The following is a 15,238-nucleotide window of genomic DNA, read 5'->3' as shown; positions in this document are numbered from 1 at the left end:
TGAAAATCGGTGACTAGTGAAAAATTCAAGCATTGCTTGAACTTACTCCATGTCTCCGATTAATAGAAGGGAGAAAAATCCAACCAAACATTTCAAGTTCAAGGTGGAGCATTTAGATATATTTTTTGGGTTCTTCTAAGGGGCGTATAATCACCAAGGTGGAGATTGTTGTTTATGGTGTGACTCTTATACTTGGGGTTTTATAAACAAAGGAAAGAAGAAAAACATAAGGATGCTGCACAGCAGAGACTCATCAACGAGTGTCATGTGCTCGTCGACGAGTAGATCTTGAGAGTAAGGAAAACTCAGAGATTTTGAGATACTGAAAGCAGAAAAATGGGCTCGTCGATGAGTTATTTGATTAGTCGACGAGTTCCCTTCCTTTTCTCATCGAAAAGTGTCATGTTCTCGCCAACGAGTGCATCTGGGCTATGAGAAAATATTTGAATTTTGAATTGGAATGTTGGAGCGTTTCGAAATTTGGAAGAAAACTTTCGAGGGAGTCTTATTTATGTTCTTCTAGGCATGTATTAACAGAAGAGAGAGATCATTGTGAAAATAAAAATGAATCTAAAAATCAGAGGCTGATTTTGGAAAAACAAAAGAATTACAAGGTGTGGTGAAAGAAGAAAGAGAAGAGAAAGGAAATATATGTTCATGAAACACAACATCACGAGATATGAAATTTTTATATGTGTCAAGATCATATAATTTGTATCCTTTGATACCGAAAGGATAACCAATGAAGATGCATTTTCTTGCTCTTGGATCAAATTTAGATCCATTACGAGTCAAAGTAGAGGCAAAACAAAGTGTCGGAATTGGTGTATTCCCAAGAGGGGGTGAATTGGGTATTTAAAAATTTTGTCCTAAGTTAAACCAGATTTCATAACCAGTATTACACAAACCTAGGGTATTTCTATATATTTATAAACCCAATCAATCTCAATAGTAAAACATAAACATTCAAGTGCTGGAATTTAAAATGCGAAAATTAAAAGTAGACACAAGAAATGTTTTTGGAGTTTGACCAACAGTGCCTACGTCACGGCCTCAAGCTCACAAGAAAGAGGATTCCTCTAAGGGCTCACTTCATGAGTGGAGTGACATTGATTACAATCACGTCAATTAATAGGGCTGACCTCAACCTACAACTACACCTAACCAGGATGGTGCACCTAACTTTCCTAACCAGGTCAAAACCAATCCGGGACTATTCACAGAGCTAGTCTCCCTTTTACGACCATACGTCGGGAATACAACAGATATGGAATTTTTCGTATAAACAAATATGTTTCTTACACTAAGAAGATGTGTACTAATACACACAAACAATAATCAATGCACTCACAGATGATAGTATTTATGCTCAAGTGAGATCTTGAAAATTTAATTCAAGATAATATATTCAACAAGTGAATATTCAAGGTTACCTCAAAAACCCTAATCAAGTATCACACAAAATTTTTATCAAAAATAATCACAATAGATACTTAGGGTTTAAGTTTGCAAAAGATTTATCAAATAAAATATGCAAGCTCTCAAGTCTTGCAATTTGAATGCAAAGACTAGGAAGCTAAAAACAAGTTATTCCCAATCAAATATTTATATACAAAATATTATGGGAATAAACAATCAAGCAAAACTCTCAAAAAGGTTTTTCAAATATGTATGAATGTGTGAGAGTAATGCCAAGGAAATGATTTGAAATGATGCACAATAACACAAACAAATCTTCCTACACCTTGCAATTGATTTGCAAGTTAGGAGAACTAGAAAAACAAACTCTCTTTTCAAAATGATATTTGCTAATAAATATGCTAGAGAGTGTATAAAAATATGCTTGGAATATTGAGTATATAGCAAAAGAAGTATAAAATATTTGAAAGGGTTTTTGCTAATGACTTTTGCTAATCTCTTGCTAATCAAGGCAAATGAGGGGGTATATATAGATATCTCTCAAATTTTTACAGTTGGGGACCTATTGGGTATTTTGGAGAAAGTTTAAATAGGGAAATAAAAATTAACCACGTTTTAACCTCAGTAAAATTCGAACAACCCGAGAGGTCCAGTCGACCATTTTTAAGGTTCAGTCGACTAAATTGCTCAGTTCAGTTGACCATAGTGTTTTTGAATTAAGGTGTCGGTTGACCAGACTTGAGGCTATTTTTTAACCTTTGAGGTTCGGTCGACCGAGCTAAGTTCGGTTGACCAAATTTGAACGTTTGGTTGACTATTTTAAAACTACAAGTTCGGTCGACCAGGACGTTGGAAGTTAGCCACATGCTAATTCGGTCAACCAAAGCGTTGGAGTTCATTTTAAAGTTGGTCGACCAAATGATCAACTATTGACCCTAGGGAAGTTTGGTCGACTGAAGCTACTATGTAGGTTCGGGTTCGGTAGACCGAGTAGTCAAACTGTTGACTCTCGCAAGTTCGGTTGGCCGAAGCTTTTATAAAGATTCAGGTTCGGCTAATCGAGGCCAGTCAAATTTTACATTTAGGTCCGAATTTTCATTTAAAGTCACTCCTGTTCATATAAGTGTAATTTCTAAGTTATAGGGGACTTTTCATGTGATGTTTAGGGACCCAAAGTCAATATATGGTCTTTGAGCGTTAACCCTAAAAATCCAGCATCGGTCGACCGAAGGGTGATCCCTAAGGTCCTGTAATTCCTTATGGTCAGTCTACGGTCATTGAGCATATAAGCCTATCATGCATGAGATACAATTATTACAGACTACAATATTACATACCAAATAAAAATAAAAATGCATTTACAATTTAAACAATCTACTTCTTCTTCTCTGCTCGTTCATGGAATGCGCCAGATACGTATGATCTTGGTGTTTCTTTTGGCTTTGAAGTCCCTGGATCTTATGTGTGTTGAAATTTAGATCTGTTCACATACTAAAGCATACATAAGATACTAGTACTTTGTTAACATCAAAATAGAGATTGGACTTAAAAAGTCAACACAAAGACAACCAAAATCTTTGAGATGATTATAAGGACGAGGTGTGGAGTACAAAACTTCATGTGGAGATTTATGAGAGACTAATGGAGTTGGTGTAAAGATTGAACAAATGTGTAGTAGCAAGAATACAATCAATACACGATCGTGAAGTTCATTGAAATCCTAGAGCCTTTATCTCTGCCTCTTCAAGTGCAAATCGAAAGATGAATGTTCGCTTAATTAGATAGAAAAAACTCGAATTCATAAACCACACACGTCTTCGATTGGAGAAACATCATCGAGTAGTTTCACAAATTACAACTACACCAGCGATTCGAGTTATAGGAATGTGCGATCAAAGAGTAGAAACAAGCAGCCATGGAAATCAAACTCCTCACAAAGAACGAGCGACCGTGGATTTCATTGATCTCTTCCTATAATGTTCAGCTCCAAGAAATTTCTCATAGTGATTTTCAATCTATCTTTTTGCAATGAGAACAAATTGCTTTGATACCATGATGAAAAATGAATTCTACCGGAGAAGAAGAAGAAGAAACAAATTTGTATCTGGATGAGAGAGAGAGAGTTATCCCCATGAGAAAATTGAGAAAATTTATTTTTTTATTATCCTTTTGTATTCCAAAATACAAGAGCAGCAGGTATTTATGAACAACTGAATACAAATGCACATGAAATGCAAATGTACAAATGTAAATGAAACACAAATGTAATGTAAATGGAATACAAATATATTTCTAAGATATGTGATCATTAATTGTTAATTATTTAAATTTTGACACTTAATTTAGTTATGTTATATAACTATTAGAACATCAATATTGGCATAAAATTTTTACTTCTATTCTATGCGGATAAGTAGAGGATTAGTAATTCTTTATTTTTCTTTCTTTCTGTCCTGACTTTTTGTGAAATAATTAAGTTGATGAGTAATTATTTGTTGTTTAATTTTTTTTTTAATGCCTGAGTAATTCTATTCTACAAGAAAAAGTTGGTGAATGACATATCATAAATAGGCTTTTCCACCATACTCATAAAATTAACTTTATTAATCTTAATATTTTTGTGACTTAAAGGCCAATTTTTGTCCAAAAATGCATTAATCAAATATGCCATAAACATTTCGTAATAATTTTTATTAGTAGACGAGGTCTTTAATAATTTAATCTATAGTTAAAACATGATAAATAGTTGAACGAGTGTGACCTTGTCTTTGGGTGCCATAAACATTATGAAGATATATTCTAATCAATATATTTTATTAATAGACAATGTCCTTAATCAATAGTAAAAAGATGATAATTAGTTTAAAGGAGTGTAACTAGGGGGTGAACATTTAATCGGTTATATGGTTAATTAATTGAATCAACTGAAAATTTTCAGTTAGAACTTTATTAATCGAATTGAACCGAATTCCATATTAGCAACCCATAATCAATCAAACTAAATTTTGATTAAATTAGTTAACTGAAGTTAATCATTTTTTTGATATTTTAATATATAATATACATAATATATAATGTTTTAATATATGATATTTATAAAATTTTAATATGATATATATATATATATATATATATACATATATATATAATATACTATTCAGTTAATTCAGTAAATCGAGCATATTAAACCATAAAATTGAACCAAAGACTGAAAATCAAAATTCAATGAAAATAAAAATTGAATTAAATCAAACTGAATAAATTTTTAACTGAGCTAAATAAACTGAATTTATTTGATTAGTTCCGTTTTGATCAAATTACACTCAGTCCAAGTGTAGCTCTGTGTTTGAGAACATTTTCAAATTTTGAATTAAAATTTATCTAAATTTGAATAAAAGGTAACACAAAACTCCACGAGATTCAAATCTTAAATTCATGCATTTAAATACTATCTAACCTTACTTTTATAAGCAAAATAATATGACCTCAAATTTCAGCTTATATAAAATTAGACAAAACATCATTGAAAGATTACATTAACTTTCTTCCCCATTCATATAAATTAAATCCAAATTACCGCATTCATATATCTAAATACTACCTTATTTTCTCATTGCTATTTATTTGGACCCCCTCTAACCATAAAATTTTAACTCGGCCACGGAGTCCCTTCCTGCTGAGGTGCTGGTGTGAGCTAGGGGTGAGCATAATTTGGTTAAAACCGATTTAATAGAATTAAACGAGTAAAGTTGGTCGATTCGGTTCGATTAATTCGGTTAACCGAATTAACCGGTAGTATAATTTAATAATAAATAATTATACTAAAATTACATTTATTTATTTTATATATTATATATATTAAAATTTTATATAAATTATTTATATTTTATATTAAAATATTAAATCAGTTAACCAAAATTCGGTTTGGTCCTTTTTGAGTTCGGTTAAATGTGAAATTTCAATCGGTTCGGTTAATCAGATTTTTTTAACCAAAATTTTTCTATTAATTTGATTAATTAATCGAATTAACCGAACCGACCGAATGTTCACCCCTTATTACGAACCACGGGGAATTATAAAAAAAAATTTCCAAAAGTCCCTTTATATTTTAGAGGTTTAAAAAAAAAGAAAAAAAAAACTAAATAGGTGCCACGTGGCTCGCAGTATGGGCTCTGACCCCTGCCAAAACTCCACGCTGTCCAGGAATTATTTGTGGTCAGGTCAGCTACGATCGCTAGAGACTTCTCACTCTCAAAAACCCCCCACCGATAAAAACGACATCCCCCGCAACCTTCTGGTTTTAGGCTTAGGCGTGCCTGCGTTTTCAATTCTCATTTCTCAGCGAATCCACACCGCACACCTCCCTCTATGATTTCTCCTTCGGTGGGACCCTTCTCCTCAAACCCCAACAGAGAGAGATCAAAAAATCCCTGTTCATCATTTGTCCACCGTTTGTTGATCACTCTGCCTCCGACTTCTCTCAACAACTCTCTCCCCCTTCTCCTTCTCCTTCCGCCTTCTGCATCTCGCTCTTCGCATCATTCTTCATCTGGGTCTTCTCCGATCGCATTATCTTCAATTGGGTTTCGTTTTTCTCCCAGTTCCCCCGAGTGGCTCGGCTGCAATTTTTCGACTGAGCCATCCTAGTTTTGTAAAATCTCGTTGGTTCCTGGAGGCACAAGGGTCGAACTGAGTTAATGGCGTCCATAGGTTCTGTTCCATATGGTATAGAGGCGACCGTGGAGAATTATGCTCTTCTCCATACCGGAAATCTTCGGCCCACGTTCAGGTTCTTCGCGCACCGGCCTAGAAAATCTCTCAATTATGCCGGTTTTAATGCTATTACATTTGGGAATATAAAAGCTATGGAAGAAAGTTGTGATAGATTCGCTCTATGCGGCGTGCGACTGGGGAATGGATGCAGCAGACGGCAGCTACTGAGGGTTGACAGTCCGAGAGCAACTGGCAAGAGCTCGGTTCAGGGCGAGGAGGGCGAAGAATCGGAGGATGCGCTGCAGGCCACAATAGAAAAGAGCAAGAAGGTTCTAGCAAAGCAAAAGAACCTACTTCAACAGGTATTCGTTCTTTGTTACTAATTTTATTGGTTTCTTTTTGGGTTCTTTTGCTTCTTCTTTTTTTTCTTTTGAACGTATATGACTACAGTGGCTTCCAAGCCAGTTTTATTTGTAAAATGAGGAGAATAAGATTCTAAATGGAAGTTATGCATAAGCAAGATTTTTTTGTAGAAGTGGGTAGCTTTTTCTCCGATCCATGACCTACTGCAAGTTTTAACACCTAAAGTTATGAGACTTTAGTAGAGATAACTGATAATGAATGTTTGCTAAGACTTTGAATCTATGAAATGTACATCCTGTTGCGGCTGATTTGTTGTAGATTAACGGCTGGGGATTGAAAGGCAGCAAAATGTAAAATTTTAAAAGGGATGGGGGAGGACTAGATAAGATAAATTAACAAATGAACATATTCGTGGTAAGTTACATGTAACTCCTATAGAAGATAAGGTAAGGGAGTGACGACTCAGATGGTATGAACACTTGCAACGTAGGCCACATAGTGCATCTGTGAGGAAGATTGATTTAATTATTGTGGGGGGCAGTAGAAGGGAATAGACCTAAAATAACTTGAGAGGAGATAGTGAGTAAGGATTTAATATTCTTGAATCTATCAAAAGAAATGGTTCATGATCACATAAATTGGCGGAAAATGATTCATATAACCGACCCCACCTAGTGGGTATAAGGCTTGGTTTTGTTATTGTTGTTGCAATAGGCAATCAAATCTTCTCTTCTCACAGACTATAGTTTTTTCATCCACTCTATTATATGCAAGAATTAAAATCGACTAATTGAGTGTTCTCATTCTACTTCTGCATCTCTCACAGATTGCTGAAAGAAGGAAACTTGTTTCATCCATAAAAGATTGTATCGTTAACCCAGAAGACAATGAAATTTCTTTTGATGAAAGGGGAAAATCTTTTGGTAGTGACAAGACTGATGAAGACTGTAATGGTGGCATTCTCTCTAGCAGCTATAATCATTCAACTGTGGATGAGTTTCCAAAGACCTTAACGTCAGCTATTAGTAGGGGATTTGGTGAAGTTGAGAAGGAACCAGTGGAAAACTTAATTGTTACAGAGGCTTCTACGGATGTAAATTCCTCCAAACAATTGAAAGACCCCGATTCAGAGAGCGCTTGGTCAGAGGAATTGCCATCATTTATTTCGAAATCCTTTAAAACTTCCAGCATAGATGATGAAAAGGTTGAAGATCTGGAAGAATCAAGCTTACAGGAGGTAAATGGTGTGGCAAATGTTCTTATGGAGGAAGATGTAAAACCTCCTCCTTTGGCAGGGACTAATGTCATGAACGTGATATTGGTAGCTGCAGAATGTGCTCCTTGGTCTAAAACAGGTATTTTGAACCTGTGATTGTAGATAGTAGTGCCATTTGCAGGAAGTATGCCTTCCTTTATTATGTGTGCCAGTAATCCATTAAATAAATATAAATACTATTTTTTAATGATATTTATATGTTACTTCTCCCGAACATTTAATATGAAGTGGGAGCTTTATGCACTGGTGTTGCATTTTTTTCATATTCATGTCACATAAAATAAATGTATATATTTGTTAATGAATATTTTGTGCACAGTTCATTTAAATTAAGATATCGTTGAAGGTCATTTTTGTTTTTTTTTTTGCCAGGGGGGGGGGGGGGTTGTTCCTAGAGATGGATGAGTTGCTAGAAGTAAGAAGCTGCAAACTATGTACAACTGGTTTTGTGAACTCCATTTATCAAGTTGGATTAATAAATTTCATCATCCCCACCCTTTTTGGAAATAAAATAATTTGGAATGGACTAGAATCAACTGCTTTTTTGAGAACAATTGGTGCTGACTTGCTTAATCCCATCCCTCCCTTCCCTGCCTGAATACAATAACAAAAATAAAAAACAGAACAGATACTGGTTGGTGATATGCGACCTTGAAATGGCCAGTCCACCTACCCATGGAGAATCATGTAAGAATATGTGTTTAGAGATTCACAATCCTTCATGCAAGCATGCATGCTCGCATATAACTTGGTCTTATCCCAACTACTAGGGGTTGATTACATATTCAAACAAGGAACATGAGATTGTGAAAATGAGAATGCTAAGAGGGATAAGTGGTGTATCTCTAAAAGATAAGGGAATCAACACATCCGTGATAAGTGAGGTGGAGCACTTGTAGCTAATAAGATAAAGGAAGGTTGGTAAGATGGTTTGTGCCCTTGCAACATAGACCAAATATCTCTGCAATGGGTGTTGATTTAGTTTGTTCTGGCAATTATAAAAGGGGAAATGTAGACCTAGAATTACTTGGATTGAAATAGTGAGTGAGGATCTAATGGCAGTTCAACTTTTGACGATATTGCCCTGGCATCTTTGGAATGGCGGAAGTAAGCCGACCCGACCTAGTGGGACTTACGATTTTGTTGATTTTTATTGTTGTACTTGTGGCTGGTTCGAATCCATTTTTGCCATTTGGTTTTACTGTTCTATCTGGGTTTATATTTTTAGAATTTAGACTCATATTTTGCCTAGCCCATGTTTGGATTATGTTTTCTCCCAATTACCATTATGCATGTTGATGTCAACATGATGACAGTGATTACAGATCAAGAGGTGTCCAATTCATATCTCTCTCTCCAAATTAGAGTTTTTTAAAAAATAATAATAATAGTAATAAAATTAATAATAAAATATCACGCTGATATTTGGCACATATGATGTGTGCAGGAGATTATATAAATAGCAGTGCGAATGACCAAAATATGGCTCCTACTTCCTGCAAAAAATTATTGCAATGGCTTAAGACCTATATATTTTATATTAAGAGAAAGAAAAAAAATTTGGTTTTTTTTTTGTGGGGGGGAGGTTGGGGGTTGTGGCTGTTTCAATCCTTTTGTATGCAATCCAAGAACTAATTTATCAATGAGTTCTCAACTTCCTGCAGGTGGGCTTGGAGATGTTGCTGGTGCTCTGCCGAAGGCTTTGGCTCGGCGTGGACATAGGGTTATGGTAATTTTTTATTCTTCTTTTCATACAATTTACTAAACCTGGGAGTTCACAGTGAAGGAAGGTGAAAATTTTCTTTTCTCGAACTTTTTGTTTGTACAAAGACGTCAAATGTGCTAGTTGGACCCAAAATTTTGTAATTGCAGGCTTGAGCTTAACTAATCTGAGTTCAGGTTTTTATACTAATGTTAACAAATTTGGTGATGTCTATTTTTATCATATCATTCCATGAGTGTTTAAATTGTCAGTGCATTTTCTTTTTGTTTTTGTTTGTTAAAATACAGGGAATCTTGAGAATCAGGATCTTTTAAATGGTTTGCATTCAAATTATATTGTCTTATATGAGCTTGGCTAAATCACATATTTAACGCTTCCTTGAGTTTCTTGGGCCTCTTGGCTTTTGTTAAAAGGCTTAAAATTTTATTTTCTTTCCTTTGCTTTTAAACCTGTTAGGTTGTGGCGCCTCGCTATGGCAACTATGCTGAACCCCAAGACGCGGGAGTTCGGAAATATTATATAGTAGATGGACAGGTACCAATATGCTGCAGCATTTAGCTATAACTTGTATTTAATTTCATTATATAAAAGAGTAAATATTCTATACATCGTAACTGTGTAATAATTTCTAAATTTGTAGAGTGTAGAAGTATCTTATTTTCAAGCCTACATTGATGGGGTGGATTTTGTTTTTATTGAGAGTCATCTTTTTCGGCATATGGAGAATAATATATATGGAGGGAACCGATTGGTAAGATATCACTCCTTACACTTGTGCTTGGAATTGGCTAACTAATGGATTATTGTCTGTAATTAACAATTTCTTAAATTTATTAAATACTGCCATATTATAATATTTTTATTTATTTAAATGTTTCATTATACAATAGCATTGGCCAATGCTCATACATCTTTCATGTATTATTGTATTATTTATCTTAGCATCTCAAATGTTGTGATTAAATGGCTGTAATCATCTGGCTTTGTTAGTTATTGCAGACGTGCCTCATGCTTTGTTATTTGAAGGGCAATTACTACCTTCTTTCATGATTAATTGTCATTGTCATCTTTTTTGTTTTCTTCTTCTTTTGGGTGTGAATTATTGTCCTTCATTTTCCATGTGTAAGTATTCATAGTTTCATGTCTTTGGTTTTCATTGATGCAGGATATTTTAAAGCGCATGGTTTTATTTTGCAAGGCAGCTGTCGAGGTACACTTTTAGGAACACCTTAAAAAGTGTAGGCACACACACACAAGTAATTGAGTAAGAGCATGTTATTGTTATGTAAATCCTGGAGAACCTTAAATGTAAACCTTGCAGTAAATCTTAAGCATTAGTTTTTATAATGGTTCCATTGGCACCAAGTGGTAGACATGTAGAATGATTAGCTTTGCCACCCACATGCTTGAATACATACAACTAAACAGTAGCTTTTTTTGTAGTAACTTAATATGATACTGAATAGTCAGATGATTTTGTGTGATCTCTTCTAATAAATGTATTTATTGGCTCATTTATATTTCCCTTAGTGGACCGGCCTCATCAGGTGGTATTGGTTACCACCTCCTCCATCTTTTGGAGAGCAACATCTGGAGCACCTGCTTGTGCTTGAGGCCAGTTTGGGATTCTTTTTGGGAGCCTGTATTTGTGGTGGTCAAACAAACAAAATCCCGCAGTTGAAAATCTGGAGGCACAAACACCAAGGCAAGGTTTTGGCTTCTAACATAGCAATTGGGGTGTTGTTCCACTTGAATTGCGTTCCGGACAATACCATTGCTACAGCAAACACAGGCTTAATACCATAATAGGCGTTAGTGGGCATCAATTTTATGGCTATTGTTGGAGACCATCTTTATGGTCCTCAAGTCATAAAAGGTCCTCGCTCTACCTCGTAAGAATTTTACACAGAACTAATGGTAAATAACAAGAAATGTAGATAAAATGGGAGATTATCTGAGAAGGGGATTGAAGCAAGTAATTGTAATGCTAAACAAAAAAGGACAGCTTAGTTTATAATTTATTTATTTGTCTATTTATTGGGATGGGGGAAGGGGCCCGGGGGGGGGGGGGGTGTGTAATACTTGTTTGAATGATTGAGTCTTGGAAATAGTTGAATTAGTTTTATTGAGATTATTAATTGGTTTTCACATCTGCCCGAGTGTCATTTAAAGTAGGGAAGCTGACGATTTTCAGGTTCCCTGGCATGTCCCATGCGGTGGTGTCTGCTATGGAGATGGAAATCTGGTATTCATTGCAAATGATTGGCATACTGCATTGCTGCCAGTGTATTTGAAGGCATATTATCGTGACAATGGTTTGATGAAATATACAAGGTCTATCCTTGTTATTCATAACATAGCCCACCAGGTTTGTCCCATGGTCTCTGTAACTTGTTTTGTACAGTTCTAAATTTTAATTTGTGATTCTATGCCAAGAAGTTGGCATTACCTTTTTCAAGCGAACATTTTAACCTCTGGCTAAATGAGAAATCTCTTTCTTTACCTTTCTGAGCTGAAAAACCTGATTGAATAACAAACAGCTTGCATTAGTCTGTGCACAGACAACTTTGGCCATTAATAGCTTTTCTTTACTGTCAATCTCTAACAAACCCATATGATTCTATTTATGCCTTGAGTGAAAAGAAAATCTGGCATGTTTTGGTAAACATTAGCTTGCATTCACAACCTCATATTATAAAGGAAAATGCATCGTTTTACTCTGAATAATTTTATGGTGATTCTCTACCAATTTGCTTGTATGATGTATCTTAATGAGCAATAAGGAAGCCTGCATACCAAAAATTACATGAGAATTGAGATTTCTCATAATGGACATGCCAATCCAAAAGATGTAGTTTTGGACACCTCATCCTCCTTTTCTCATTATTTTATTGTTTGTGGATATTTCAAATATTTGACTAACCATCAGGTCTCAACTCTTGAGCAATACTTGCGTTTGATGCTGGACCAAAAGTAATTCTTGCAATCATGCTATATATATAAATAGTAGCCCCATAATTGTTCTTGTGATGGATGAACTGAGAATCATCATTATTGTTCTTTTGAACCAGAGGTACAGCATCTTCTTTCAGAAAGTCTCAGAACACAAGTAGTAAGTTACCATTTCAATAATTATGATTAACCAACAGCTGGGAATTCAGTATCCTGTTGAGTCTGTTTTATAATTACTGATCGAGACCAACTCTGCCCATGCCGTGGAATTTGAGTCATTCTATTGATTCTTTCACTGCATTTTAATGCATCCATCCCATCTAATCAGAGAAAGAAAGAAAATGGAGCCAGGACCAATTATATAGGACATCTTGATTGTTCTGGCTGGTTCTCAAGTTCTTACAATATCTAGCTATCTGTTAGTTTCCTGTACTAGTTTCCTAACATAATCATTGATGAAAAAATTTCCAGTTTTTTATTTACTTCATATGTTGCTTCCAGGGTCGTGGCCCACCAGATGATTTCTCTCATACTGATCTGCCAGAGCACTATATGAATCTTTTCAAACTGTACGATCCTGTTGGAGGTGAGCACTTCAATATCTTTGCTGCTGGTCTAAAGACAGCGGATCGTGTGGTTACTGTTAGTCATGGATATGCTTGGGAGCTAAAAACTTCAGAAGGTGGTTGGGGTCTCCATGGGATTATAAATGAGAATGATTGGAAACTGAAGGGAATTGTGAATGGTATTGACACAAAAGAGTGGAACCCGGAGCTGGATGTTCACCTGGCATCGGATGGTTACACCAACTACTCTCCAGAGACACTTCAAATCGGCAAGCTCCAGTGCAAAGCTGCTTTACAGAAGGAGCTTGGTTTACCCATCCGTGAGGATGTCCCTTTGATTGGTTTTATTGGGAGGCTGGATCACCAAAAAGGTGTTGATCTGATAGCAGAGGCAGTTCCATGGTTGATGGGTCAAGATGTGCAGCTGGTCATGCTAGGAACTGGGAGAAATGACCTGGAACAGATGCTCAGGCAGTTTGAGAAACAGCACCATGACAAAATCAGGGGATGGGTTGGTTTTTCTGTAAAAACAGCTCACCGGATAACTGCTGGTGTGGATATTCTGCTCATGCCATCAAGATTTGAGCCTTGTGGACTAAATCAGCTATATGCTATGAGCTATGGAACCATACCTGTTGTTCATGCTGTCGGTGGACTGAGAGATACTGTGCAGCCTTTCAACCCTTATAATGAGTCAGGATTTGGGTGGACATTTGATAGAGCAGAGGCTGGTAGGCTGATACATGCATTGGGAAACTGCTTATTGACTTACCGGGAGTACAAGAGAAGCTGGGAAGGACTTCAAAGACGTGGGATGATGCAAGACCTCAGTTGGGACAAAGCAGCTCAGAAATACGAGGAAGTCCTTGTTGCGGCCAAGTATCAATGGTGAGGCTTTGGTAATCAGCCTGTAAAATTTAGACTTTTTGCAACCTGTAGGTGGGTAGCCATACATAATACACGGGTTCAGGCGTGCTTCGACTCTGGTGCCCAAGTATCAAGAAACAAAACTGGAGTCCTTTGGAGTCGAAAGAACTTCTGCCTAATCAAGAAGGCCAGATTGTGTCAATTACAACCTGGAAGGATTATTTGGGCAGCTTGAGTCTCTCCTTCATAGTACATTTCAGGCTAAATTTAACCCAAATGGAACTGTAGCATTTATCCGTGTTGCTGACCAGAGAATGGATGTAGGTGCGCATTTCTGCAGCTGGGCTTGCAATCTCCCTCTTTAAGCAATTTTGTGTGGTTTTTAACTGCATACATGTTTCTAAGCAAGGTCTTAAATTTCAATTTTGACTCAAATTTCGAAGCTCCAAAAGTATAGAAATTTCGACGGAAATTTTGATTTTGATGTCAATTTGGATTTCAATTGAAAAAAATAACAAAAACTAGTAGTAAAGCACGAAATTATTTGTGAAACTTTAGAAATGATTAACAAACATAATAATGTAAGTTTTAAGACTAATATATTACAAATTAAATACATTTATGTTTTGTATGAAGTGAGCATAAAATAGTATGTGTATCAAACATAATGTACATTAAACATATTCAGCTAATGCAAATGAAATTTATAAATCATTTAAAAATTATTTATTATACAAATATTGATAATTTAGACATGAATGGCTAAATAAAATATTACTATAAGTTTATTTCTTCATATAATTTCAAAATCACTTGTGATAACCTTTTGTTTCAATAAAATAAATAAAATGAGTTAAAAGAGAAATTTCATTTTACTCTTGAATCTCTCGTTTGAATTTCGATAAAATTTCATTGCATAGTTAAAATTTCGACAAATTTTGCTAAAATTTCAAGGTTTCAATAAATTTTGGATGATACGTTGAGATTTCGACGGAAATTATGCAAGACGGAAATATTTCGAGGGTGACAGAAATCGAAAATTTTGACAATTTCGTGGAAATTTAAGACCATGTTTCTAAGACTTTAGAGCTGGAATGTTTCATTCTTTCAGTGCAATTTGGATTGCCTTTTCATGGAAATCTTTGCAGTTAAATGGATAATGATATTTTTTTTTAACCCTGGCAAGTGCACTGCTGTCACGTAGAGGTTTTGGTTCTTCCTATACTGCATATGCCATCATCTAATTGGTTGGTGGTTTAAGAACCATCCTCAGATAGCGTGCAGTTCCATTTTATAATCAGAATATTGATTTTTGCTAGCATGATTTGTTTGTGAATGAACCAAGTTCAGCTTTAGAAG

The 15,238-nt window shown here is 35.4% G+C and overlaps 1 protein-coding gene across 1 annotated transcript; it reads left to right on the top strand.

Moving 5' to 3' along the window:
• The first annotated feature begins 5,633 nt into the window (after positions 1 to 5,633).
• Positions 5,634 to 14,369, top strand: LOC131154389 (granule-bound starch synthase 2, chloroplastic/amyloplastic). Its single transcript, XM_058107121.1, has 8 exons — positions 5,634 to 6,494; positions 7,322 to 7,850; positions 9,436 to 9,500; positions 9,951 to 10,028; positions 10,135 to 10,245; positions 10,660 to 10,704; positions 11,689 to 11,862; positions 12,948 to 14,369. Exons 1-8 carry the CDS (start codon positions 6,117 to 6,119, stop codon positions 13,902 to 13,904), a joined length of 2,337 nt encoding a protein of 778 aa, XP_057963104.1. The 5' UTR covers positions 5,634 to 6,116; the 3' UTR covers positions 13,905 to 14,369.
• Positions 14,370 to 15,238: the final 869 nt, after the last annotated feature.

This window comes from Malania oleifera, chromosome 1 (genome assembly GCF_029873635.1).
Source record: "Malania oleifera isolate guangnan ecotype guangnan chromosome 1, ASM2987363v1, whole genome shotgun sequence".
NCBI lineage: Eukaryota > Viridiplantae > Streptophyta > Magnoliopsida > Santalales > Ximeniaceae > Malania > Malania oleifera.
The sequence above is the reverse complement of the archived record's forward strand: the minus strand, read 5'-3'. Positions and strand labels throughout refer to the sequence as shown.